This window comes from Anoplolepis gracilipes, chromosome 3 (assembly GCF_047496725.1).
Source record: "Anoplolepis gracilipes chromosome 3, ASM4749672v1, whole genome shotgun sequence".
NCBI classification, from domain to species: Eukaryota; Metazoa; Arthropoda; class Insecta; order Hymenoptera; family Formicidae; genus Anoplolepis; species Anoplolepis gracilipes.
The window spans coordinates 17,264,471-17,291,893 of record NC_132972.1 but is presented as its reverse complement, the minus strand read 5'-3'; the positions used below and the strand labels follow the sequence as shown (position 1 = coordinate 17,291,893).

General features: G+C 28.0%; 1 protein-coding gene and 1 long non-coding RNA gene across 15 annotated transcripts in view; one reads left to right on the top strand and one right to left on the bottom strand.

Moving 5' to 3' along the window:
- The window catches only part of Ae2 (anion exchange protein Ae2), a 56,895-nt gene that overhangs the window by 27,923 nt on the left and 1,549 nt on the right, over positions 1 to 27,423 (bottom strand). The window contains exons 1-2 of one of the 14 annotated variants that reach the window (XM_072888093.1): positions 17,004 to 18,632; positions 14,104 to 14,300 (exon numbers count right to left, since the gene is read on the bottom strand). In XM_072888093.1, coding sequence (XP_072744194.1) covers positions 14,104 to 14,160 — 57 coding nt within the window. In that variant the 5' untranslated portion in view covers positions 14,161 to 14,300; positions 17,004 to 18,632. Of the gene's footprint in view, positions 1 to 14,103; positions 14,301 to 14,735; positions 14,853 to 15,287; positions 15,599 to 16,874; positions 16,971 to 17,003; positions 18,633 to 27,423 lie in introns of those variants that run through there. The other 13 variants (XM_072888090.1, XM_072888085.1, XM_072888086.1 and 10 more) reach the window with 13 other exon arrangements.
- LOC140664028 (uncharacterized) lies at positions 11,141 to 11,971 on the top strand. Its single transcript, XR_012046375.1, has 3 exons — positions 11,141 to 11,211; positions 11,430 to 11,511; positions 11,771 to 11,971. It is a non-coding gene; the product is annotated as an uncharacterized lncRNA (long non-coding RNA).

Below are 27,423 nucleotides of genomic sequence, written 5' to 3'. Positions count from 1 at the left end.
GGGACACCCTGTATATGTATATGTATATACAGGGTGTCTCATAACTAACGAGCCAACGCTCGTGAGCGGTAGAGCGGGTTAAATGGAATAGAAAAGTTCTGTACCATTTTACGGTTTTCAGAATAATTATTGAGAAATTAATTTACAAAGATCGGCAAATCCGGCGCGAGTATCAGCCCGCCGCAAAAAAGATGGCAAGAAGGACGGCCCACCGCTAGGCCGGTCGCTAAATAATAATCGCTAATCTATTGTTCTTATCAACGCTTCTCGTCTATGCCCCTGGTAACCGCGAGGCAATGGCGCCTATTTACGCCGCGCGCGCTTAGCGATCGTCCTTAGGGCTGTCCTTCTCGCCATCTTTTTTGCGGCGGGCTGATACTCGCGCCGGATTTGCTGATCTTTGTAAATTAATTTCTCAATAATTATTCCGAAAATCGCAAAATGGTACAGGACTTTTCTGTTCAGTTTAATGCGCTCTACCTGCTCACGAACGTTGATTCAATCTTTATGGGACACCCTGTATATATACATATCACCCTTTTATCTAGGAAACAAAGCGTTTTAGACAAAAATGTTTCAGACAAAAGTTGTACAGTTTTAAGGAGACCATAAGATGTGTGTGTGTGTGTGTGTGTAAGTATGCACACGCACGCACGCACACACACTCCGCACAACAATTAGAGGAATAGTTGAATTTTCTTAAAAAATAAACAAAATTCAATTAGCTGTAACTTTGTTAAAAATAAACAAAATTTAAAAGCTTGAAATCTCTACTTTCGAAAAATCACCATTATTATTATGTTTCTGTGAGTTTAGTAATTTTTATATGTAGAAAACTACGAGGTGGACACAATGCGAAATTTTTTTTTACTTTGTGAGCCTGTCACGTATCTAAAAAAATCTACATAAATTTTAAAGTTCTTAGTGTGAAAGCTTAAAGTTTTTTCTACAAAATCGTTTTGTTTATTTGTCTATTTTTTTTTACTGAGTTACCGTCAATTAAATAAAAAATGAACATTTTAACTTTGATCGCTCATAACTCCTTAAAAATCATCGTACCGCAATGAGTAAAAGAGATTCTTAAAGTTGAAATCTTGCTTCATCAAATGGTATAATTGTCAAATTTTTTTAACAAACATGAAAACATACTACAAATAGATGAAAATAACGTAAAAATTCAATTTTTCCTTTTCTTGACTCAGAAGACTTGTGTGGAACAACAAAAATTGGTTTTTTATTTTTTTTTATACTTTAAAGTACACTGAATTTGACACAAAATTGCCACATAGCTATACGATTTTTTTTATAGTGGCCATTATGTTTTTATGGGACAAAATGTACAAGAAATTGTGAAATTGCTTAATTTCTGTAACAAAAATGTAAAATAAAGTCAACTAATGTTAAAAGATTGGTTTCCACTATATAATACTACATTGACTTTTACTAATTATATTAGTAAGAAGAAAAGAAACATTTAAAAAATTTTTTTTCTCTACCGAAATTTGAAAAGATTTTGAAAGCCGCTGGCGTTAGTGTTATCTAAAGCATACCACGAAGAGATCGCATGGTTAGATTTATGCTTCGTTTTGTGTGTATATGTCGTAGGCAAATGGTTATTTTAGGAAAATAGCTTTTGACTAGGCAAATGGTTGTCTGGCTGTACTGTCAGCCTTAATAGTTTCTGCGCTCTCAAGTTTTATTATATTTTTTTATGGGGACGGGGCGAAGCCCCGTCCTCCTATGCTTAGATGGGAATCTAAGCGTTCTTTTCCAAGATGTACTTTTTAGTACGTACACGCCAGATAGCATTTGCCTAGTCAAAAGCTATTTTCCTAAAATAACCATTTGCCTACGACATATATAAGAATATACTTAAAAAATATGTAGCTGTTCGTTGCAAATTCATATTTTTTTCTTTAAGACAACTATGTGTTTTCTTTACACCAATTGATTCGTCTCATTATTCTGTGCATAAGAGTATTAAGATAAAATTACCAAAAATTAAATGTTTTGCAAGATATGTTGTATTTTTGTCAAAATATTGTAACTTTTGAACCTCATAACTCGAAAAGTACTTAATTAAAAAATATTTTATTGTAGTGTTTTGAAAAGCTCTGGAGGTAAGCTACAAGAATGTGCTATGAAAAATGAAGAGTTCCATTTGAAAAATTAAAGGCGACCTTTATGTGAGCTTCAAACAATTATTCAAGGTCAAATCAGTGGCATTATATTATGTCTCCCTCGAAATCATACAACTTTTATTTGAAACATTTTTTTATAACTCTTATAGTTTTTGAGATATTTGGATGTTTCAAGTTAAATGGTTCATCCTGTATACATATACAGGGTGTCCCATAATTCGCGAACCACTCGTCAGGTGCAGGTAGAGTAGGTTAAACTGAGTAAAAAAGTTATCTACCATTTTGCAATTTTCGTAATAGTTAATGAAATATTAATTATAAGAGATCAGCCAATCGGCGTCCGGCAAGAGCGCGCGGCACGAAGAAGCCTCCCATTGGTACTTAATACTAGGCGCGCCGACGAAGCGGTGGGAGGAACACGCCCGATTGACTTACCGAGGTCTATATTTTATATATTTTTTAACGACTTTTATACTGTGACCGATACCATTTTCATTATTTATGTTTACTTATTTGCGCTGAGGAGGAAGACAAACAATGAGCTCGAAACGTTCGCTTTTAATAAATTTATACTGATTTATAACATATGTTTGAGTTTATGAATTGTAACTAACTATTTCACTACATCAAATATTTTTATTTTTATTATATTCTTATATTTTAATTTAGCTTCAGTGTCGTCATCATAACTATTTGTACGATATATATTCTGCTCTCTACTGCGATCTTTAATGTTAATTTATTTATGTAATAAAAATTATTAATGAAACAGTTTTTAATTGAAAGTGTGTTTTTCTGCATTTAATTTCCTAATATAAAACCGTCTTATATTAGAAAACCTTACTATCTCATATTAGGATACCTTTTTCAAAACAAACGAATTCTTCAAGTCTAATTATAAGAAAAATCATTATAGCAAATAAAATACACATTTGAGTTGTTAATGCTTTTTAGTGGTAAAAGTTGAATGTACTAGCTATAAAACCACATAAAGTTTTTGAGTTAAAAATTACAATTAAAGAAAATATAAACTATTAAAAAAAAGTATCTCATAATATGACACCTTTATCCTACTTTAAAAGTATTTTAACGTTCATTTCACATTCAATAAGTGCTTGAATGTATAATAAATAACAATTACTAAAAAAAAATAAAATATCTCAAGTATCTTTCATAATTTTTTCAGGTTTTTTTATGCATTTTTTTATTTTTCCAATGATAGTGGCAATAACCCTTGAAACGGCCTTCGTTTTGCATGTGTGGTACCTCAAAATTAATTAATGAGAAACCTATATGTTTAAACCTACATTTTAAATAATTTCAATTTATTTATTTTCTCATCACAATATTAAAAAAACCTTGCGTCTGTAAAAAAAAAGTTGGTTTTGTTAAATGTGCACATTGTAAACAAATTTTATCCTTCCAATGTTTTTACGATAAATATCATTTGAAATTGTAAATTTTCGGAGGAATCTAATAATTTCGAGAATAAATAAAAAAATGTAAAAAAAAAATAAAATTATGAAATTAAAAAATGATATATCAAATTATTTTCATTAATTTTTCCTTTCTATTTCATTTCCATTCATATAATTTGTTGAGTACATATAAATGGCGAACAAATATATTAGAAAATAATTTTTATGTTAAAAATATGTTGCACAATCACGTCTATAAAAATACAGATTATAGATTATAGGAATAATAAAAAAAACCTAAAAAAAGATTCGAACCCGTAATGCTGTAATAATCAGTTGCTTTATACCGAATCTATAATGGATGTAGTAAGCCTGAAGCCGTAAGGAATTGGTCAATCACAGATGAATGTGAAAAGAATAATTGAACGTGATTGTGTGTGTGTGTGATTAATTTCTTACTTAAGGCTATTACACCTATTATAGATCTGGCCTTACGCTCTCCTCTACCGTTCGCTGATATCAATTTTTTACAAATAGGTAAATAACACAAGCATGGAAAACTTTCAAATAATTTTCTTCACAAATGCTTGAGCGTTATCATTATGTGTTTTATTTATAATTAGTAGCAGAGTAGGATAATAACATATATCAAGTTCGTTAAAACCGGATAGGGCCGATTCTGGGACATCCCCTTGTGAGTTATCACTGATTAAATAAAAAATGATTATTTTAACTTTGATCTCTCATATATATATAACTCCATTATGAAAATTATCATACCGTAATTCCAAAAACAGATCCTTAAGTTGAAACTTTGCTCTATGGAATAAAATAACTGCAAAATTTTTAAAAAACATGTGCAGACTACAAATGAATAAAAATAACATAAAAATTACCAATAATTTCTTTTTTTATTTTGACTCAGAAAACAATTATGTAGAACAGCAACAAAAATTTGTTTTTCACGTTTTTTACTTTCAAGTACCCTGAATTTGACAAAACATTACCGCATAGCTATATAATTTTTTTATGGTGGCCATTATGTTTTTATGGGGCAAAACATACAAGAAATTCTAAAATTGCTTAATTACAGTTAAAAAAAATGGAAAATAAAGTCATTTAATGTTAAAAAATTAATTTCTAGTACATTCACCTTCACTAAGTCAGCAAAAAGAAAAGAAACAACATTTTTTTTAGTTTTTTTGTCCACCAAAATTTTAAAAAATTTGAAAACCGCTAGCATTAATGTTAGTGTACTACGAGGTCCCACAATCAGATTTAAGCTGTGTTTATATAGAGTGTATATAATTAAATGATGTAATGTGGAATAATTAGCGCTAGCGAGATTTAATAATGCGTGTTTCCGCCTCTATTATGATTTTTAATTTAAGAGTTATGAGCAATCAAAATCAAAATACTCATTTTTTATTTAATCTGCGATAATTTAGTAATAAAAGATCTTATTGTTAGAAAAATTAAAAAAAAAAATATTTTAAGAAAACTTGAGATGACTGCGTGTAATAGATTTCACATATTGATGCAATGGCGTATTGCTAACTGAGGATAGTTTTCCGAATAGCATTCGCCTCGACGTTGCCAAACTCAGATTTAGTAAATCTGACAAAGAATCCTTCAAGCAGTAATACGCCGTTGCATCAATATGCGAAGCTAATTGCGAGTAATCATCTCAAATAGAGGCAGAAATTACCCGTTTCTACATCTCGCTAGCGCTAAACACTTCATTCTACATCATTTACTCATGCATACAAGAAATTATAAGATCTCATCTCTGTGCAAACACACATACACACACGCACGCATCCATAAAAAAAGTTCGAAGTCAAAAAATAACGCAAAAACGATGGATTGTAAGACCTCATCTCTGTACAAATATACACACATACACAACGAAGCGTAAATCCGACTTTGCGATCTTCTCGTAGTACACTTTGGATAACGGCAATTTTTTGTCAAATTCAAGATACTTAAAAGTATAAAAAAACGTGAAGAACAAAATTTTGTTGTTCAAAATAAAAGAACGAAAATATTTTCTTCATTTATTTGTAGCCTGCCTATATGTTTGCAAAATTTTGGCAATTATTCCGTTCGATAAAACAAAGTTTCAGCTTTAAGATTTTTGTTTTTAGACCTGTGGTACACGATGATTTTTAATTTAAGAGTTATGAGCAATCAAAATCAAAATACTCATTTTTTATTTAATCTGCGATAATTTAGTAATAAAAGATCTTATTGTTAGAAAAATTAAAAAAAAAAATATTTTAAGAAAACTTCAAGCTTTCACGTTAAAAAAAGTTGAAAAATTTCGTAAATTTTGTTAGATACGTAACAGATCTACAAAGTAAGAAGAAAGTTTCGAATTTTGTCCAGTTCATAGTTTTTTACATTTAAAATTATCAAACTCACAGAAATTAAAAAAAGTATAAGATTTAGTAATGAGATTTCGAAAGTAAGTATTTCAAACTAAAAAACCTTTTTTAAATTTAAATTACGTTCATTTTTAATAAAGTTAGCTAATATTACTTATTTTTTAGGAAAATTTAGATGGTCCTCAAATTGTTGAGCAAAGCGTATATGTATTTTATGCAAATATATATATATATATAGATGTATATATATATATATGTATATATATATATATATATATATATATATATATATATATATATATATATATATATCATATATTCTATCTATGTGACAAAAGAGAGTTAATTTAGAAATCTTTGATAAAAGGTTTTACAATACTTGGAGAAATTTTTAAGAATTTAACAAAATATCACAAAGCTTAAGGAACCAATAGTGAAAGTTAATGTAAATAAAGTTAAATTATAAAAAATATAAATAAGGTCAAAATTTAAAAACATAAGGTCACGAAAAACATTATATAAGACGTAATTATATACAATAGATGGACGCTAAAATTTAATAATCATCAATTACAATTTTTTCTTATTTGATTTGATTTTATTTTTCTTTTTACTGTTTCTTTTCTATTATTTATTGTACTTTTACACTGAAGAGAATTCAGTCAAGGACAGAAACGTTTGTGTGTTTGAATATAGTATTCGTTTTTTATTTTGTTCTTTGCGTTTCGATGATGATTATTGTTAATTTATTAAATTTTTACGTCTATTTATTGTATGTAATTATAATGTTTTTCGCGACCATTAACTTATATTTCTAAATTTTTACCTTATTTATATTAAATTTTATAATTTATATTAAATTTCATATTTGATTTTATTTACATTTACTATTTCTATTTACTTTATTTACATTAATCGCTCCTAAAGCTCTGCGATATTTTGTTGATTTTTAGTCTTTAGAGTCTTTTATCACTCTAAGAATTTATATAAATCTTTTTCTTTCACAGTCGATTATCTCTACAAAAGATAATCGACATCCGTTATTTGTCACTGATCTCCATTAATAATTCCATCTGAGACGGATCGTAAATCTTTTCACATTTATTAGTATCAATTATTATTACCTATGGCGCGACTATGCGAAAGAAGAGAGCGACAACGAGTTATTCCATTCAACCTAAACAAGTTTTTCCACTCAACGTGTGCTTCTCGTTCTTTGCACCGATCGACCTTGAATCGCCGCAGTCTTCCCGATTTATTCTCCAATACTTTCATAGTGACCTTTTCTTTCAACAGAAGAATTGATAAAGCATTTAGTATTTGTCGATCAATGACAAGTGATAAACTTTGTTTTCTATCGATAATTGTTTCTCACCGATTATTTTCGCAATTAGCGAAATAGCCAATGTACACGTGATTAAATTTTCTAGAAATCTTGCGATTAAATTTCAACGCAAAGAAGAATAATTGAGAAGAATAATTCGATGATATTTTTATCGATGTTAGTTAATATTCTAAAAGAATAAAAAAAATATAGAAGATATACACAAAAAAATTGTGTTTAGATATCGCGAAAGAGTTTCAAACCTACACTATCAGTGTCTTTACTTAAATGATCAATGTCTTTTAATCTCATAACACAATTTCGCTGGTAACGAATTACATAAACATCCGACCTTAAACCTGATTAGAAGACGAGTACAAGAAGAAAAGAGAAAAAAAGAGAAAGGGAGAGAAAAAATTGATTAAATGTAAAAATAAAAAATAATTAAAGAAAAAATGCAAACTTTAAATTGTTTGACATGAGTTTTTCCTTTTTCTTAAAAAATTTTTCATTTATTATTATTCACTTCATTATTTTTAAGCCAATAATCACAATAGTAAAAGCAACAATAACTGTTTACTCTATATTTATATTTGCAACTAAATGATTTTTTTATTCAAAATATTGTAAACGATAACGAAATTTCAAATATTGTTAGTAAAAGAATCATAAATACAAAAGTGTGTTCCGATAAATTATACTTAGTTTAAAAAGTTTTGAGAATATCCATCTCTTAAAGTGAATCGATAAATAAATATTTTATACGATTATTGCATAATAATAAACTGTTAATCTTTCTCGCCTCACGTTGAACGGTAAAGAAATGAACAGGAGCGCATCCTATGATGACGGATCTCTAACATCATTAGAACAGATATATTCCTACCTTTGTCGCAAACATAGAAGTGATTTTTCTCGCGCGGATCAACCGCGCAATATGCTCCGACATAAGCAACCCACCTGTGCACTGGCAACGCCGGCGACAATCAACTCTACATAATAGCGCGGATACGATTGACGCCATTCTTGATAATCGAATTTGCGGCTTCCGATCTTGCATAAGCGCTACCCTGAACAGAATGTCGGCAAACTTGTTAATACCTTAAACTCATGTATGAGAATGCAACACAAGAGTATTAGTCAAAGCCAATCTATTCTAGGAATTTGTGCATTCCTTTGCTCCCGAATTACGATATTACGTGTGAAAAACGAAAGGAGAAAAAGATGACATAGTATACCAATTTATTCAATTAGATAATTTTTCTAAAAAGCTTTTTTCTCAAAATTATTATATATTTTTCATAATTTGTTGCATAATATTATCTACTAAATTCATTCGATACAAGTATTATATATATATACCATCTCAAATCTCTCAATTAAAGATTATTGCCTAACTATTGTCCCTTATTCTCTAAAATAATTTTTCCTATCATTATTAATGTATTTTCCTTGAATTTCAAAAAGTTTTGTTATTTCTGTTATGAAAAATCTTTTTTAAATATTGTCTTTTCCGAATATTTAACCCAATTTGCATTTCTATTAAGTAACTTTTAACTCTATGCAACAAAGGAGTCGACAATCCGTTATTTCATTGAAATAAAACTATAATCGCAAATCGAACAATTATATTATGTTTGTAAATCTTGTTGCCAAAAAATTTTACGATATTTGCAAATAGTATCGCAAGAATGAACATCCGTGATCGATCAAATCAGGATTTCGTAATCAATTCAATCTTAACATGTTTGATGAATTCGCGTGTAAGAATAAATACATCTGGATTCAATTCTTTGTGCTTACGCAACTGTTTGGTTATCCTGCATATATTGACGATATTTCATTGGTCGAATTCTTGATGCACTTGGATTGTGTGCCACAATTTACTCCTTGAAGTAAAGTAGCGTTGATTGACCAATCAGAGCAAAGAAATTTTTGTTTCTTTTAATCTGATTAGTCAATTGTGGGTAAATGTAACTTGCACAGCACGTATTATTTTCTATTCGACATATATTGAAGAGAGTACATTCCTAATCAACGTCTTGAATTTTGTAGTGCTTTTTTTGGTTCCTGAGATAGGTATGCTATTTTAAAGTATCATAATTTTCGTACTTGTATTATCTCTTCGTTATATTCTACTTGTGCATTTATATTTTTTTGTTTACATTTACTCATTATAATGTCACTGTCAGTACGTCTGTCCAATTCTGTGGATTACTATTTAATTTCGCTTGTAAGAATTTTTTTTGTTTATATTTGCTTGTGTTACTGTTAGTATGTTTCAGAATTATTGTAAATTAATTTCGCTAGGAATCTCGAAATTAGTGTAGTAATACAGCTTAACTAATTTCTAGTCATTACTAGAAAATGACTGCAGATAAAGATAAATTTATTTACTTCAATATTGTGTTACTACTTGAAATTTAAGTATCCTGAATGCTTTATTAAGTATTTATTATTAAAAATGTAAGTAAATATTTAAATAAAAACGGGACACAGAAAATAAATGGAACCTCTTTCTTTGATGCAACTCCAGAAAAAAAACCCCAAAAATTCTAACATAACCTAAATCTATTTCTACTTTTATTGAAATTAGGTTAGATTAGATTGGTTTTTTTGGGACGAGTGTACTACAATAAAGTAAATATAAAACTATATGTATAATAATGGTCTGGAACTTTTCGCACGAAAGAAAGTTTGAAATAAATTAATTCGATGTACTCTTACATATATGTATATAATCTCTAAATGTTTAATAATAAATATTTAATAATGATCAAAATGATAAAAATAATAATGATGAAAACTTTTAAAAATTATTGTGGATCATGATTTAATGAAAACATGTCAAGGTTAAGGTTATTAGGACTAAAAATTCCTTTTTCTAAAATTGTTTTAAATTATTTCTATCATATTTCAAAATCGCATATCTTAGAAACCAAAAGAGAGTGTAACTCAAAATTCAAAGTGTATATTACTTGGGAATGTTCTCTATAATACATGCCAAAAGGAAAGTAATCTATGCTGTGTAAAAAAAAGTTAATGTAAACACATTTAGTAAGAAACTATAGTGTAATAAACATATAGCGTGAATAAAATGTAGAAGTATGTAATTACGGTGAATTCCTAGCAACTTTTCTCCTGATCGAAATCACGTGCCGGCCGCGCGAGTCTCGCGTCTTCGACTGTATCGCGCGCATATAAGTATACGATATCAAATGGTTATTGACCTGCGACCATCAACAATCAAGCTAATCAGTCCCGCTCGAGGTCGTCCCGCTTTTATGAATCTATGTCAGAGTTAGGAGACAATCGCGATGAAATGATAATCCACACACCATTTCCAAACACAGATCTCTCTCGTATATACAATTCGTTCTACATGCATGAATGTGTTTGACATGAAGATCTCATTACATTTATATTTTCGAAACCTCATTATCTCATATGTTTATGTTCAATACAAACGATAACACGTGCAAATTTGTTTATTATTTATTATTATTTAATCGAGATAGAATGAAGATTACTAATTGTAAGACTTATTGTATATTTTTTTCTTCGGGTTTTTTCTTTCTCCTTTTTTTGACTCAATAAAAGAATAGCTCCTAGGGAAAAATTAATACCATCTTCTTAATGAGAATTGATAGAAAGTATTGGACTAATATAATCTTCTGCAATCGTCTGATGACTTTGTAATGATTTTTAAAGTTATTTCATTGTAATAACAATGAAATTTGTCGTTAGAAGTTAACTAGAAGAGAGAGAAGACATAAAGCTAAATCTTCGAATATTACAAAATCGAAATATTTGAGGTTAGAATGCCCAAAAATGCCCAGGTCAAAATGGACATTTTTGCGCATTTTAACCTCAAATATTTCGATAACCTGACGTGACAGGCAAATTCTGTCACAAGATTTGGATTCAGCGCACCAAATTACGTAAGAAATCACTCACATTTTTTAAACAGCTGAACCTTGTAGACCTGCGTGTTATTAACAAAGTTTAAAAAATGTGAAATAATTATTTGTCTTTGAGAAAAGTAGTATTTTATACTATAGAATGATCTCATAAAAAACACGTGGTCAAGGAAGGTCAAGCTCCAATTTTAATTTAAAATCAGAAATAAGTTTGGGTTAGGTTAGAATTTTTTTTTTAGATGAATGCAGGGGAAAAGGCTCCACCTACACGTTTTCTGGAGGTCATATGGTTTCACATAGATTTCCAATTTTCTATAAGAAGTAAGTTCCACCACATAGCGTCCGGTTTCGCTTTATAAAACACACACATTCCTATATATACATATACAAGTTGTTCCAAATTTACTGCATCATGTGTTAACAAATTCCTAAAGTTATTTAAAAACAAAAATCCTCTAATATTTAAATGTCGAGGATTTTTGTTTCTCAATAACTTAAGGAATTTGTTATTATCAGGTAGTGGTAGATTTGAGACATCTTACATATGGTTTCAAAAAATTAAAAAAAAACTTGTTTTCAGCAAACAATACAAAAACATATAATTTATATACCCAGAATTACATTAAGAAACAAGGAGCGCTGATAAAAACCTTCATATATTACTCAGAGAGTGCTGATCTTGACAACATATTCGAAAATTATTGAAATCGGGAATGACTAACTATATCTGTATAATTATCTATTTTTATGCAGAGTGTCGCAGAATTTGCGGATACGGAATGCACAGCGTGATTGTTCGTGCCAAAAGAAGCACTTTTTCCTCAGCGAAAATGTCAAGATAAATTATCATTTTTTGCTAGTTTTCAAATTTTGCTATTATATATCTCTGTAACTAAGTCTTAAATAAAAATTTTAGTAAAGTAAACTCCACCTAAAATTAACTGAAGAATATAATTATGTTAATCTTTTAATTCTACAAAGTTTGCGAAAAACTCGTCTTTTTCAATTGCTTATAGCTTATAGGGTAAACTCGGGTAAGATGGCCATAGTTTTTTAAAATGCAAAAAACATACTTTTATTTTTATTATTTTTTAATAGCGTTTGGCATATTATCTTCACTGAAACGTAAATTACCTAATATTATCGAAATTAAAAGGAAAATATTTAATAGAAATTTTATATTATCAAAATAAGCATTTATATACAACATAAGCATTGGTCATCTTACCCAACTTTTAAAGAAAAGATGACCATAGTGACGGAAAGATGGCCGTAGTATTTATAAAAAAATAGTGAAAACGAAAATAAAAATTATAGGTCATATAACAATTTACATATCTTTATAATATGTCTAACGTCGATTACGATAGCTTAACTGTAATTTATTTGACGTTATAACAGTTTTTAGTGGACACGTGAAAAACTTTGCAAGTAGTCAAAAGTAAAAATATGAAATAAAATTCGCAATATCGTTATTTCGAATAATGTACGCACATAAACTACTGTAAATATCGATTATCTTTGGTAATGACTAAAAAAGCGCACTATGTAGCGCTTATTGAAAAAATTACAGCCTATGACCAGCTTTTCCATATGGCCATCATACCCTAGTTTACCCTAACTGGAAAATTATTGATGCCTTGACATTTTTGCTGAGGAAAAAGTTGCTTCTTTTGGTACGGAGAATCACGCTGTACATTCCGTGTCCGTAAATTCTGAGACACTCTGTATATTATATACTTATTTAACTATATAATATATATTTATATAGTTTTATTATACATATTTATATTATACGTTATATATTATATATTACATATTAATATATTTTTTAAATATATAAATATCTCTATTTTATTTTTTTATATTAACATCTATTATTTATTTTTTGTGATCTTTATTTTAATTTGTATTGCATTAACAATTTTTATTTTATTTAACCAAATTTATTCATGTTACTTTTAATAATTTTTTAGTCAAAAATATTTTACACATTTTTTCTTTAATATACACATTAAAATTATTTAAATAAAAATAATATATCCTTAAAAAACATAAAATTATATTCTTCTTATATTTAAATTATTCATGCATTATTTAATATATTGTGTATACATGCATGCAACTGATATGGAATGTGAAATAAAATAGGTTGTTATCAAATATACTACGCGATATAAACATAATACCGACGTAACGTATATTGCGCTACGCTTAAAAATCCGAAGTTCGTTAAATTACTAATGTAAAATAGAGATAATTTTAAAAGTATCACATTTTTAAAAATCAAACTTTACAATTATAAAGAGTACATTAAAAGTTATGAAACCTTTATCTAAAATATTTTTTATATATCTCATGATTTCAACAATATTCCCTCAAAATAATTTATTAATAACGAATTATCTTCGAAAGAATTTTCAATTCTTAAACATGTGTATGTGTATGTGAAAGCAATCTTATAAAAAATATGTCTCTGATTTTAAGCTAGTCTTTCTACAACATATCCAAAACAAACATTAAAATCGAAGAAAGACATTTCCATATATTTTATTGTTAGAAACAAAAAGAACGCAAAGATAATTATGATATTTATACATATGAGATATTATGTCATTGCCAGTTAAGTAATGTGATATTACATTTGTTGCAGTATGCATTCAAATACATACCGATCCTGATATGGAATATCATTTATCGATCGTTCTATTACATAGATCATCTGACACCAGTTGACGATATTCTTAAACATAGCATGAACGATTCTCGTTCAATTTATATTTTTAAGATATTCATTATATTAATATTAATATAAATTGTACTATAATAATTAATATAAGTTATATCTTTAAGATATTAATTATATTAATATTAATTGCTGTTATCACATATATGTGCATAAGTCACTGATACCCTTTTGCCGAAACCGAGAAAAGAGAGCTTCCTCTTAGATCCATCGGTGTTCTCCATTCTTCACTGGCCACAGCTGATGGCGAGGCTATCAGCTTAAGGCTGTGTCTTTTTCCTGGGTGCTCGGCCGATCCTAAGTCGGGATGGCGATGTCCACATGTGGAGTAGTCGCTGTGATGACAGCTCCGTTCTGCTGGCTGCTGAAACACAAACAATCACAATTATGATTAATACAGTACAATGGTTCTAATAAGAATAAAATTACAGTTATTTATTTAGAAGATTAACATATAGGTCATACACATTTCAAGATTTCGTATGTTTGTTTAGTAAAACAAAACCACTTAAAAGTTGTGAGTTTTGAAAAGAAAAATTCAATGAAACAGTCCATTTATAGACTCGAACCGATCGATATGTTCAAAATATACCCTAAATATGATTTATATGTCTTAATAGATTCTTGGCATTTTGATATTCTTTATAATATATTTTTGACATAGGTACTAGAGAAATCTATAGAATACTAATAGAAAGAGATTTAAAAAATTACCGTTCAAGTTAATTATAAACAGAACGCGAATAAATTAAACAAGGGGGAGATTTTCTGGGATACAAAGATTTTATGGAATACGAACCTTTTCGAGGAAATTATACTGACAATACCGATCTCACGAACACTTGTCCGCGAACTAATCACAAAGAACTATCAAACGGTATAGCCGCGGCCGGCATCTAGAATGAAATATGCCTCATCGCCAATGATGGAGGATTCTCTCTCTCTCTCTCTCTCTCTCTCTCTCTCTCTCTCTCTCTCTCTCTCTCTCTCTCTCTCTCTCTCTCTCTCTCTCTCTCTCTCTCTCTCTCTCTCTCTCTCTCTCTCTCTCTCTCTCTCTCTCTCTCTCTCTCTCTTTCGCTCGTTGGCTCGCTTGCTCGCTCCTTCTCTATCTTTTCTACTCTACCTCTTATACTTGTTATTACACTTATTGTTAGAAATACCTTAGGCACGAAGCCAATATCAACACATCGATAACTTTAATGCAATCTAAATGTCGGTATTTTAATTTCGATTTCATTGCAATTGTTCGCATTACATGTAAATATCTTCTCAAACACATTTTCTCAAAAATTAAAGATTAAACTGTGAACAAATAATTCATTGTATATCATACAATGTCTCATTAACTTACTTCATTATCTGTTATTAATTATTAATTTACCGATGAATGATAGCCGTGAACAGAATCAATCTTCTCTTGTCTTCAATTACATGTTATAATGAGATGAGATGTAACGACACACACACTTTTATTTCCATTTTCTTGGGACATGTGCTCATGTGCTCGGCAATCAACATAAATTAGTCTGTCGTGTGGCTTGACACGTAATTTTCCATTTTTGTTCCAATGAATACAATTACATAACAATGATTACATCAATGTTTGATATACAAAATTTGTCTCTTTCGTTCACTACAATACATGTATATATATTGTATCTACAATTCATTATATATGTATATATATATATATATAAATGAATTGTAGACACAATATGTATACATGTATTGTAATGAACAAAAAAGATAAAAAAAGTCTCTCTCTCTCTCTCTCTCTCTCTCTCTCGCACACGCGCGCGCACAACATACACACACACACACAACACACACGCAACACACACGCACACACACAACACACAAACACACACACATATATTGTTCCATTTATACTGTTTAATTTTGATATTTTTTAATTCTATTATGTCTTGAGATATTTTCAACAAGTATAATTATAGGTAATATATTTTAGTATATAATAAAAATATCTTTTGCTTTACTTCCTCATAGATAAAAGTTCTCATATAAAATTTTGTGATATTTACGTCTTCAAGAATATCCCATAACAAAATGATCCTAAAAACTGAGTAATCAGTTTTATTTACACAACAGACTGCATAGATATGAATATGTACGAATATACAGGAGCGATTTTTGTTATCTAGATGAAATTATAGATTATATCTAGATAATCATTTAGATAATGCAATTCCTTTTTTTCAGCTTTATAATATGAGATATATATATATATATATATATAATTATTATCTCATATTATCCATATCTTTATCTTATATAGAAAAATGAATTATCTGCCTTAAATTATTTAAGATAATTCTGCAATCAACAGAACCCTTAATAAACACTTTATGATTTTTTAATATGTTTGATTCTTAAATTTATTTACAAAGATAATCCAAAGGTAAGATCCAATCATATTGAAGAATTATTAAGCACTTACCAAATGCTGAATTTTGCTGAATACAACATTTCATACAGTTAACCATTTTCAGTACACATATAATATACACTAATTCATTATCGGTGTCAGATTCGAAATATTAGTAGTATACTGCTAGTGTTTGATATTATAGTTATAATGTTTTTTGCTTAATTATATTTTTTAAAGCAAAGTGCCTAAAATCTAGATAAGATGTTTAATAATTTTTTTATCAAAATAAACTTGAAATAAATCATCTTTATTGATATAAGGTAAAATATTATGTGTCTTATTTTATCTTTATCTAGATGACTTTAACATACATACGTGAAACACTGATATATAAATATATAGATCTAAAAATGTTTTCACAACAATGCGATATTACATTTGTCATTTCTTATAAAATTTCATTTTAATATAAAAATAATTACATTATATATATATATATATATATATATATATAATGTAATTATTTCATATGCATATTGTTTACTTGACCTCATACATACATATTTTTCCCTCCGTCTATTGAAACTTTTATATATTTTTGTATAAAATCTTTTTAAAGGAACGATAGGTACATATAACGATACACTCAATTTTCTGTACGGTTCGACATGAAAGCACCTTAAACCTGTATTGCAATGTTATAATAAGGAGATCTGGTAGCGAAAGAACCAGTCAATTCTCCATTTGTCATCGTTTTTATTTGTTCGACGAAAAGATGGATCTTTTGTAGACGCAACATCTGCTATGACGTTACGTCAAGTTTTCTTATTTTGAGGTGTCTGTTTTTTACACTCGCGCTCTTATCCCGTTAAGTTAACCATTCACAGAAGGGCATAACAATACAAGCAGCGAATCGTGCAAGTAAAATCGGTCATATTCGATGAGAGACATTAACGTATTAATATTTTCTTCACTAACATAAAATACATACATATATTCGGTATGCAAAATCAGTCGAATAATTTTCTTACTTTACACTATCTGTGTGGATGTGAGGCTTGCCAGATATTATATGAACCTGCAAACACGCAAAATATAAATGCGCGACATCCTTGGTAGATATGCATCATCAAATTTTCAGCGACGTTGACATTAAATTATTGCAGTTATTGAGCGAATGTAAGAATAATATGTTCGGAGGTCGTTTAGCAATCGATCAAATTTTTTATTAAAGAAATACGAAGCTTACTTACAATAGTTCGAGTCGAAATGCAAAATAATAGATCGGTCAGATTCATTAGCAATCCATTCAATTAATTTTTATTACCCGACAATTGGAGATACATACTATTTTTATGTTAGATTCTTATACATTATGTTTAAAATTAATAATGCAGGAAAGACTTCTTATATATACACATGTTTTGTCATATACCTAAGTATGCGCAAATATATCAAAGAAACAAAATAAACATCGTACATTCCATCGATTATCCATCGTACATTCTTTAAAGAATTATTCCATGTTTTTTTCCTTCTCTCTTCAATATTCGAGAAATATCTACAATGATTAAGACAATAAGCGACGTAACGAATATTGTAGAATTTTTCGAGATCTTACATGTGCAAATGAACGAGACTTCTTAAGAAAAAGAAGTCGTCTTAAGTTTTCCTCGTTTTAATTTTGCTTTTGTGGTCATATAAACAATGAAAAGATCATCACAAAGATTTTTCGACCTAGTTTTATATAGAATCCCGATATATATCTGTTTCACTTCGTATGCACATATATTGTAAATTGTGATATCGCAACCTATATAAAAATTTTGTTTAACTACAAATACATCAATCTAAATAAACGATATTTAAAATCTAATCGAAAAATTATTTAAATTATTTTTTTCTACTCATTTTATCCGTTCCTGTAAAATAACAAAAGAACAAACAATTCGAAGCTAATCTAAAAAAAGAGAAGATAAAAAAACACTTTCTTTTTTTATATAAAGTTAACAAAAGATGATTAACAGAAAAATAAAAAATTTTCATATCTAACTTGCCACAATCATAGTGATAAAATATATTTCGATATAGTAAACTCCCCTATAGCACGAAACTTTTATAATGCGGATTCGTAATGATGAGAAAATTCGCCACAATAAATTGAATAATAAATTACTCCTACACAACGATAAATAAAATTCATTAATTTTGGAAAAAATTTGGCATTTTCTTTATAATAAACGTATTTTCAAATGTTGTATAGTAAGTATCGTATAACGCGACATCATATGCATATATATTTATATATACACATACATACACACACACATATATATATATATATATATATATATATATATATCATTTCAAACAATCACATGTCAAGATCAATTTAACATTCTAAGAAAAGTTAAAGTAAATTTTTAAATAATTATAAACTTTAAAACGTTCTATCGACGTTTTTTACAATTTATTGAAACTATTTTTCCATATAGTTTTTAATTAATTTGTATGTTATTTTTATATCGCTTAAAGTCACAATAACAAAAAATGTAAAGTATTGTGTCAATTAATTAAAATTTTTAGTTTATATATAGTAACACATACGATTGTTAATAATGTGTTAAAAAATACACAAAATAATATTCCATTTTTAAGAGATATACACAAAGTGTTAAGTTATGAAGTTGACATAAATGTAACACATAAAAAACGTTATAAAAATAATAATGTATCAATTGTATGTTAATTTTAAATTGAGGCAGAAATCAAACTATAGTAACACAAAAAATTTTAACATATGGACGCACAATTTTTTACTGTGTATACATACATACATATATATATATATATAAAGCCTGCAAAATCCGGCTAATACCCGATAAAAAATTTTTTATGTATAGTTATGCAGAATTGAATATAATTATACAGTATTCTACACAATTGTGCAAAAATATGTATAATTATAGATGTATAAAACGTTACGTATATTTATATATAAATGGATTGATAGCTGCAATTAGAATTATGTATATGTAAGCTTATACATACTTGTACACAATGCCTGCAATATTTTATGTATAATTATATGTAAAATAGATATTTTTCGTATATAAATTTATATAATTAGATACGACCATTTTTGTCTGATTATATATAAAAATTTTTTACTGAGTAAGATTGTAACTGCTTCTATTAGTTTTCTAATACATCTCTATATAAGGAATAGATCAGATATATTAAACTTTTAGAAAATCGGAAGACAAATGTGTTCGAATAAAAAAGCAATCTATTTAGATCAAAAAACTTTAGAAAATTACATTTTGTAGATGTGATATTTGACATTTTGCTTCTTAGGATTATTCTTATGTATGTGTTTTGTTGTGATATTCTAGTTTTCACTATAAAGGATCTCTGTATATTATACAAAACAGTTTTGTATTGTTAAATGATAAATTCAACGAATTAATATCGGCATGGTAACCAATGGTTTAATTGGTCATATGCCAACAATTAATTTTTACATTAGTAACTAAATTTTGGTTGCTAATATGAAATATTTCTCCCATTGTCAGTATGGTGCGTTTTGCATGACTAAGTTGCGAAAGATAATATTTTTAAATTGCAACTCAAGTTTTACTTTTCTTGCTATCTGAAGATAATATTTTAGAATAAGTGGTATTTAGATAAGATAATTGTTGCGTGTAAGATGCTCTTAAAGATGTTGTGTCGGGTGAGACTAGTAAAAGATTAGTGAAAGCAATGGACCGCACATTTCTTTTGTTAACAGACCTCGTAAAAACCTCCGTGGGAAATTCTATGCTGGGAGCTGGGAGATGAGAAATAAAAAATGAACTTCTCGACTTGATCTTTTTTGTAATTTCTGTAATCGCTTAAAATTTTTCATTAAGAGAGATCAAAGTGGTTTTATTGTACATGTATATGTAGAGTAGAAATCTTTCGTTTGTGTGTGCACGTGTGTGTGTGTATTTACGCGTGCGTGCGTGTGTATGTGTTGTGTGATCTAACATTTTTCAGTTATATAGTCGGACCTTTTATCCTACCACATTTTCGGTCCGGAATCTTTCCCTTAAACCTCTGATCGTACAACAAAAATTTGAGAGTGGAGGTATAATTCCCCTTTGGCGGTCGTAGCATGAGAGGATTTTTTGTCGTAGAATAAGAGGTTTCGTAGCATAAGAGGGTCGTAGGATAAGAGGTTCGACTGTATCATCATTTATATCTCATCACCATTTAACTTACATTTACTAATAAATCGTGAGAATAAATTATTTTCAAAAAGTTAGTAATATATAAATTACAATTAATTTATTCTATATTTTCTGTATTTATCGTAACCATTTATTTTGCACTTTATTATTTGTCAATACTAATTTCACATTCCAGGCATATGTAATAGATAATATAATGAACGTGCAATATAGAAATTTAAATAAAGTTAATGACATGTATAAATAACATGTTTATTTGCTAAAAGATTTACTTGAATTAAAGAATAAAATCGCAATACAAGCTAGTCTACTGTTTTTACATATCTTCAAGTATATTTGTTATTATAAGGTTAAATATATAGGAATGCAGCATATTTGAATTATTATTGGATTGACGTAATTTGGAATATCACAAAAAATTGATGTTTTTACAATATTTATCAGCAAATATCAGCAATATATAAGTTAGATAGAAATTCATATAAAAAAATACCTAAAAAATGCCGGCAAGTATTAATATTTTATTATGGCTGTGGCGAGCAAGTTTGTGAAAGGTTGAAAATCAAAATTTTTTTAGTAAGTATAAAATCTCTTATTATTGTTTTAATATTAACCATAATAAATAGTTTCATAATGTTTATGCGTTAATTAATTCGTATATAAATTACCTTTTGATAATTAACTTTTTCATTTTTGTTATTTATTGATGTACTTTTTTCTATTTGAAGTAAAATAGTATATGTTTCTAATTTAGAATATCTAACAAATGTATGCCATGTACATGATATATATGTAATGTGTATAACATATGTTTTAATTGTATTTAGTCGCATTGCAATTTCTCAACCGAATGATCAAGGTGCTATATGCTTCTTTTTGTGAAACATGCTTTAATAATGACGCAGGAGTGAATTATAACCGTTGGCTACATATGAAGCACTAACATGCTGAATGTGCTTTGACAGTATAGACATACAGTAAAAAATTATGCGTCCATATACAATTTTTTTGTGTTATCACGTTTTAATTACCTACTACTATTTTCATGTGTTATATTTGTCAACTTCATAACTTAATACTTTGTGTATATGTCTCTTAGAAATGGAATATTATTTTGACTTTTTACGCACATCATTGACATTAACACTCATTATTAACAATCATTTCAAACAATTAACATATTTCAAAATCAGTCTAATATTCTAAAGAAAGTTAAAATAAATTTTCGAATAATCATGAACTTTAAAATGTTCTATCATCTTACGAGTTATTGTAATCTTTTATGTGATAATGAAATTGATTATTTGAAGACTAAGAAATGTTTTTAATTAATTATGTTATTTTTACATCACAGTAAAAGTCACAATAACAAAAATAATTTTGTGTCAATTACTTAACATTTCTAGTTTGTTAATGAATAACACACTACAAATGAGTTGTTTTAACTTAAAATTTAGAGTGGACCTTTTGGGACATGCAAAAAAAGGTTAAAATTAGCATTTTATTTTTTACTGTGCACTTATATGTGTGATTATTGGAAATTAAAAAAAATTAATATGATTAGAAGTATTCCAAATTACCAATACACTTTTTGAGTTTTGATCATTTAGGTGTTAGTTTAAGTTCTTGATTCTAATTTCTTTAAGAGTAAAAATCTATTAAGTTTTTTTTTTTTATAATAAATAATTCTTTTGTCTATCAAAAGAGTGTTTTGAATTTCATCACAAGAGCAGGAATTTGGTTGCAGGACTATAAAATAAAACTATTTAAAATATACTCTACTTCCTACATAAATATAGAAAATGTAAATCTCATAATGACGTTACTGTTACATAATTTACTTTTTACTCATAAATTATTTGATTATATTAATCCTTTTAAATAATAATATCATAAAAAAATCTCTTAAAATAAAACTTAATTTATCGAAATATGTCATATTATGTATGTATATACGCTTTTTCTTTTAAGATTTTTGTCAAAGAAATCATCACTTAGTAAACGTTAAATTACGCGGATAAAATTAAAAATTACTTTCGCCGATAACAATAATGACAGTAAAGTAAATTAATAAATCGCTACAAACTCTTATGGAAGTCGAGCATAATAAATCGGTCGTCGAAAGATGCGTTATGATAATGAACAATATAACTAGAACGATATGATATGTAATGAAATGTGTATTCTATTAATTTTTTTAATAAAATCGATTATTTTGAAAACTAAGAATTGTTGCGTGAGTTAAGACCAATAGACGTATAATATATAGACTATGTGTTCGGCTTAACAGACGTTAAAAATTAAACAAAGAGAACATGCTTTGTTACCATTAGTATGACAAAGACAACTTTATCTAATAATAAGTTGGAAAAAGATAGAATGGTGATCCATGCAAGCATGTTGTCTCTTTTTATTTTCTGATGCGTCTTGACAATTAAATACATAGGGAAGGCGCAGTCTATATATTACACGTTTAAAACATTTAATTGAGATATTTGGAGACAAAATGTGCTTGATTGGCAAAAATACGCCTAACTTTATGTATAAAGGTATTCTTGATGTTAAATATGTTTACAAAGTGTTTTTAAAGTGATTATTTATTTTGGAGAAATTAAAGGTATTTTTAAAAAATGTGATGCGTATTAATATATAAGTGTTCATTGTTATACAAATTCTCATTTATTTATAAAAATTCAGTTATGTTACACTATGGAAGATATCAATCATGAGTAATATGTCTAATTTAACACCATTAGCTTTCTTTACCTGGAGTTTTATTGAGTCAGAACTGTATCACGCAGGAGAATTTCATGTCCCATGGGATGTTATGAGAAGTTGCTGAAACTAATCATTCGTCATTTTTAAATGCACGTAGGGAGTTTAAGAAAAATAAAATATATCTTTTAATAGAAGACATTTGGTAGTTTTATTTACTTATGGAGACAATTGGAAATATTTTTATCATTTAATAAATGCTTATGAAAATGCTATAAACTGACAATCTTAATAATATATATTTAAAGTGCGCAGCATTAAAATTGAAATAGAAATCAAGTCTCTTTTGTAAAGTATAAACAATTTTACGTAACATCTATTTTGAGATGCTCTTCATCGTTTTTCTCACAGCTCTGGTCAACTTACTTATTGTTTTAGGCTGTACAAAAAAAATATACTATTAAAATCGTCGATAATTGTCTTTTATAAACGTTTAATAAATAATCTTTTATAAATGTTAAATGATAAGAATATATCCAATTATCTTTAGTTTATATATAAATAAAACTGCCAAATATATCTTTTATTAAAAGATATTTTACTTTTCCTATTTATATTTAAAAATAACAGCTAATTAGTTTCAGCAACTTCTCATGAGACTCATTACACCTTGTAAAAGAATTAGAGACACGTAATAACTGATCTTCAAAATCTATATCTATTACTGGTTCAAAAAATAACACCTGCAATGTTTGAACGTGCATTCTGCAAAACAGTTGATCACTTTAAGATCTGTATAGACATGAATGGTCATGTAAAAAACTAGTAAATAAATTATTTCATAAAATATGTATTTAGTTTAAATATACATACATATATTTTTATGTCTTAAACATATTTTTTTTATAATTCCTATTATTTCGCAAAATAGATAATCAGTTTAGAAATACCCTGCATAATAAATATCCACATGAAGTCACACATTAATGTCTTAACATGTAATGTTCATGCATATCAAGGGATATATGCTACATGATTTGTTTCTATAATGACAATTAGTTATTCGGAAAATAAATAATAACCTTATTAATAATAATTATTATTAATAACTAAAATAATAACTTAAATAATAATAAATTAAATAAATAAAATAATAATTTCTTTAGAAATAATTTGATTCTATTTCAAAACCACATTATACAATCTCTCAAATAATTAACAGTTTTATAATATATGTATAGATATACAATAAAGACAAAGCACGCACATTATAAATATGCCTAAATGTGTGTGCAAATTCATATGTTAAAACATTTCTCACGTTGTATACCTTCACGTTTGAAAACATATATATAGCTAATTTCCGAGAAGAATTAGCAATGTTATCTCCAAACAGAAGATATGACAAACAATATATTACATTCTGTTAAGCAGATCATTTAACAGATCAAACAACTATCAAACTAATTGTTACTAATTATTGACATTACCAACTCAATAGTCAAATGATGTGCAAATATTTGAAGACAATGCGTTCAAGCGAACATAGATATCTTCAAGTGTGAAGTCATTAATGATACCGAGTGTGCATACAATACATATACGTATGTGCGAAATTATCGTTTTATTATTGATCGCAATTACTACTCTTTTAAAAATTAATAAACTATCTATAATTATCTATAACTCTATAAAAGAAAAGAAATGAAAAGAAGAAAAGAAGAGAAGAAATAAGTTTTTCTTCCATTTTGAAAAAGTTAATCCCTTTTAAGTTTCTTTCGCAAAAGGATATAATTTCAAGGATATTTTTACTCATTAAAAATTTATGTAATAGTCTTGTATTTTGCTTTCGGAATTATGCAAATTGATCGGCGGTCGAAATCCCGTATGGGAAATGAGAACGTGGTGTCTCTCCGTGGTGCTCAATGCACGCCACGGCGATGATTCATCATCACGAGACGTCGCGTGTGCGATTAAGCTTATTGAATGCGAGACTGTCTCGTGACTTTGATAACCTGATAATCAAAGCTGCGAACTTTGATAATCGCCGCGTGATATTTTACGTGAGGGACGATTAAATGAGATATGACAGCAAAGATGATGAGGATTTCTGAAAAAAGGAACTTCTTAACGGACTTCACGATTCGCGCTAGAAGTCGTAAGAGAATCATCAATAGATTACAACGTGTTTTAAGGAGTTTTTCATTTTAATGCAAATGCTCTTGATTTATATAAAAATTGTATAGGTACTATATTCTCTGTGATATATTCACAACTTATATGTATATAAAATTTTCGTTCAATTTGTATAGCTTATGAGAAATTTTAAGTTAAAAATCGCAATTTTTATGTATGTCCTTATGAATCAGAGAAAAACAGATATGGTGACGGCAATTATTATATTATAAATAATGCAGTCATCTAAATAAAAAACCATTGTAAATTTTACAAATTAAGAAATGCTTTGTAAAAATATGCAAACAAATTTAAATGTTGCCCTACTTTTGTCGTAAATAAAACAGACTCATATATCGATACATATATCGATATTTCGCATATAATGAATTCCACATAATGAAAGCTTGTCAATAATTATCAATAAGCAGCAGAATCAATAAGAAGTCATTGACTTATGAGTTTAAAAGACGATATCAAATTATGAATCTTACATTAATTACAAAAAAATAACTTCTATGTTTAGATAATAATTAATAATCTTTTATTTAAGACAGAAATTTTTATTTTATTACGTACAATATAAAACTGATTTAAAAAAACTCTGTTGCGAAAAAATAATATAATTTTATATAGATTATTATATTACGCTGATCTTGAAATGTACATAATATAAGACTTCTTTAATTGTGTAAATAAATATGTAATTTATTAAAATATATTCATGAAGTGTATCTTAGATTTCTTATTGTTAGATTTTTGCGGACAATTATTTCAAACAATTACTCAAATATTATCTTTAAAAGGGATATTATTATTCAAATATATCTTAACTAACATTTCAGATTTGCTGATATTTAAAAAAAATGAAAAGTAATGACCTTGTTAGACAATAAAACATTTTATGATACATATCATATAATGAAACTGAAACAATTGAAATTAAATTATGGATTGCTTAAAAAATTTGACTAAATTATCAATCATAAATAACGAGGATGACATTTTTTATTGAATCGCGTTCCTAATAGAACAAGATATGATTGTGAATTGATATTCTGGAATTTATTAATCGTTTATACTGAGATTTGTGATACAAATATTTAACATTCTTTGATTTTTAAAAGAACTTATTGTTTTTATTTCGCAGAAGTTTGTGCCAAGTGAAAAGACTTTCTGTCAAACTATCAATTTATAATCGTTATATATACACTTTTATAATAAACTTTCATAAGTATAAACTTTTATAATAAACGGTTCCACTCCCTCTAGGCCATTTTGCATTTTAATAAATAATCTAAAAATCCTATCACCCATCAAAGTTTCGGCATGAGTCACTTCATCAATCACAATTGTTCCGGAGCTAACATAAGTAACAACAGCGGACAAGCGTGCATATGACGAGGGAAAAAGTTGTAAGTATAATGTATTCGAGAATCCCAGCTCATATATACAGAAAACGTGACGAACCACTTCGTCACCCAGTTCGAAAATAGAATAAGGGCTGCCTATTCTGGTCCCTTTTCATGTGTTGATCCTTATCTCTGATTCCAACAACTGTAAGCTATTTCTATTCAATGCGAATTTTCCTTTCTGCCTTATTTCTCTTATTAACCGATCTAATTTTGAACATTGGTAGATTTCTTCTTATCGAATATTATATGTATATATAACACATATGTATTGCGCGCGCACACGCGTCTGTGTGTGTGTGTGTGTGTGTGTGTACTGCAGCGGGTATTTATTTTGTTATCACTCTTTTAATTTTTCACGAGAAAGCTTTATTATCTATTAACATTATCGCGCTGACCAATGTAATGTATTTCTGTTGTCTTACATTAGTTCTGTTATCGCACACTTCAAAGATCGCAAGGCCCAAATATACATATCCTGTACGCCAATTTCCGCGTAAACAGTTAAAAATAATGTTTTTCGTGCATAACAAAAAGTTTTCTTTGCCCGCCGACGATTAATGC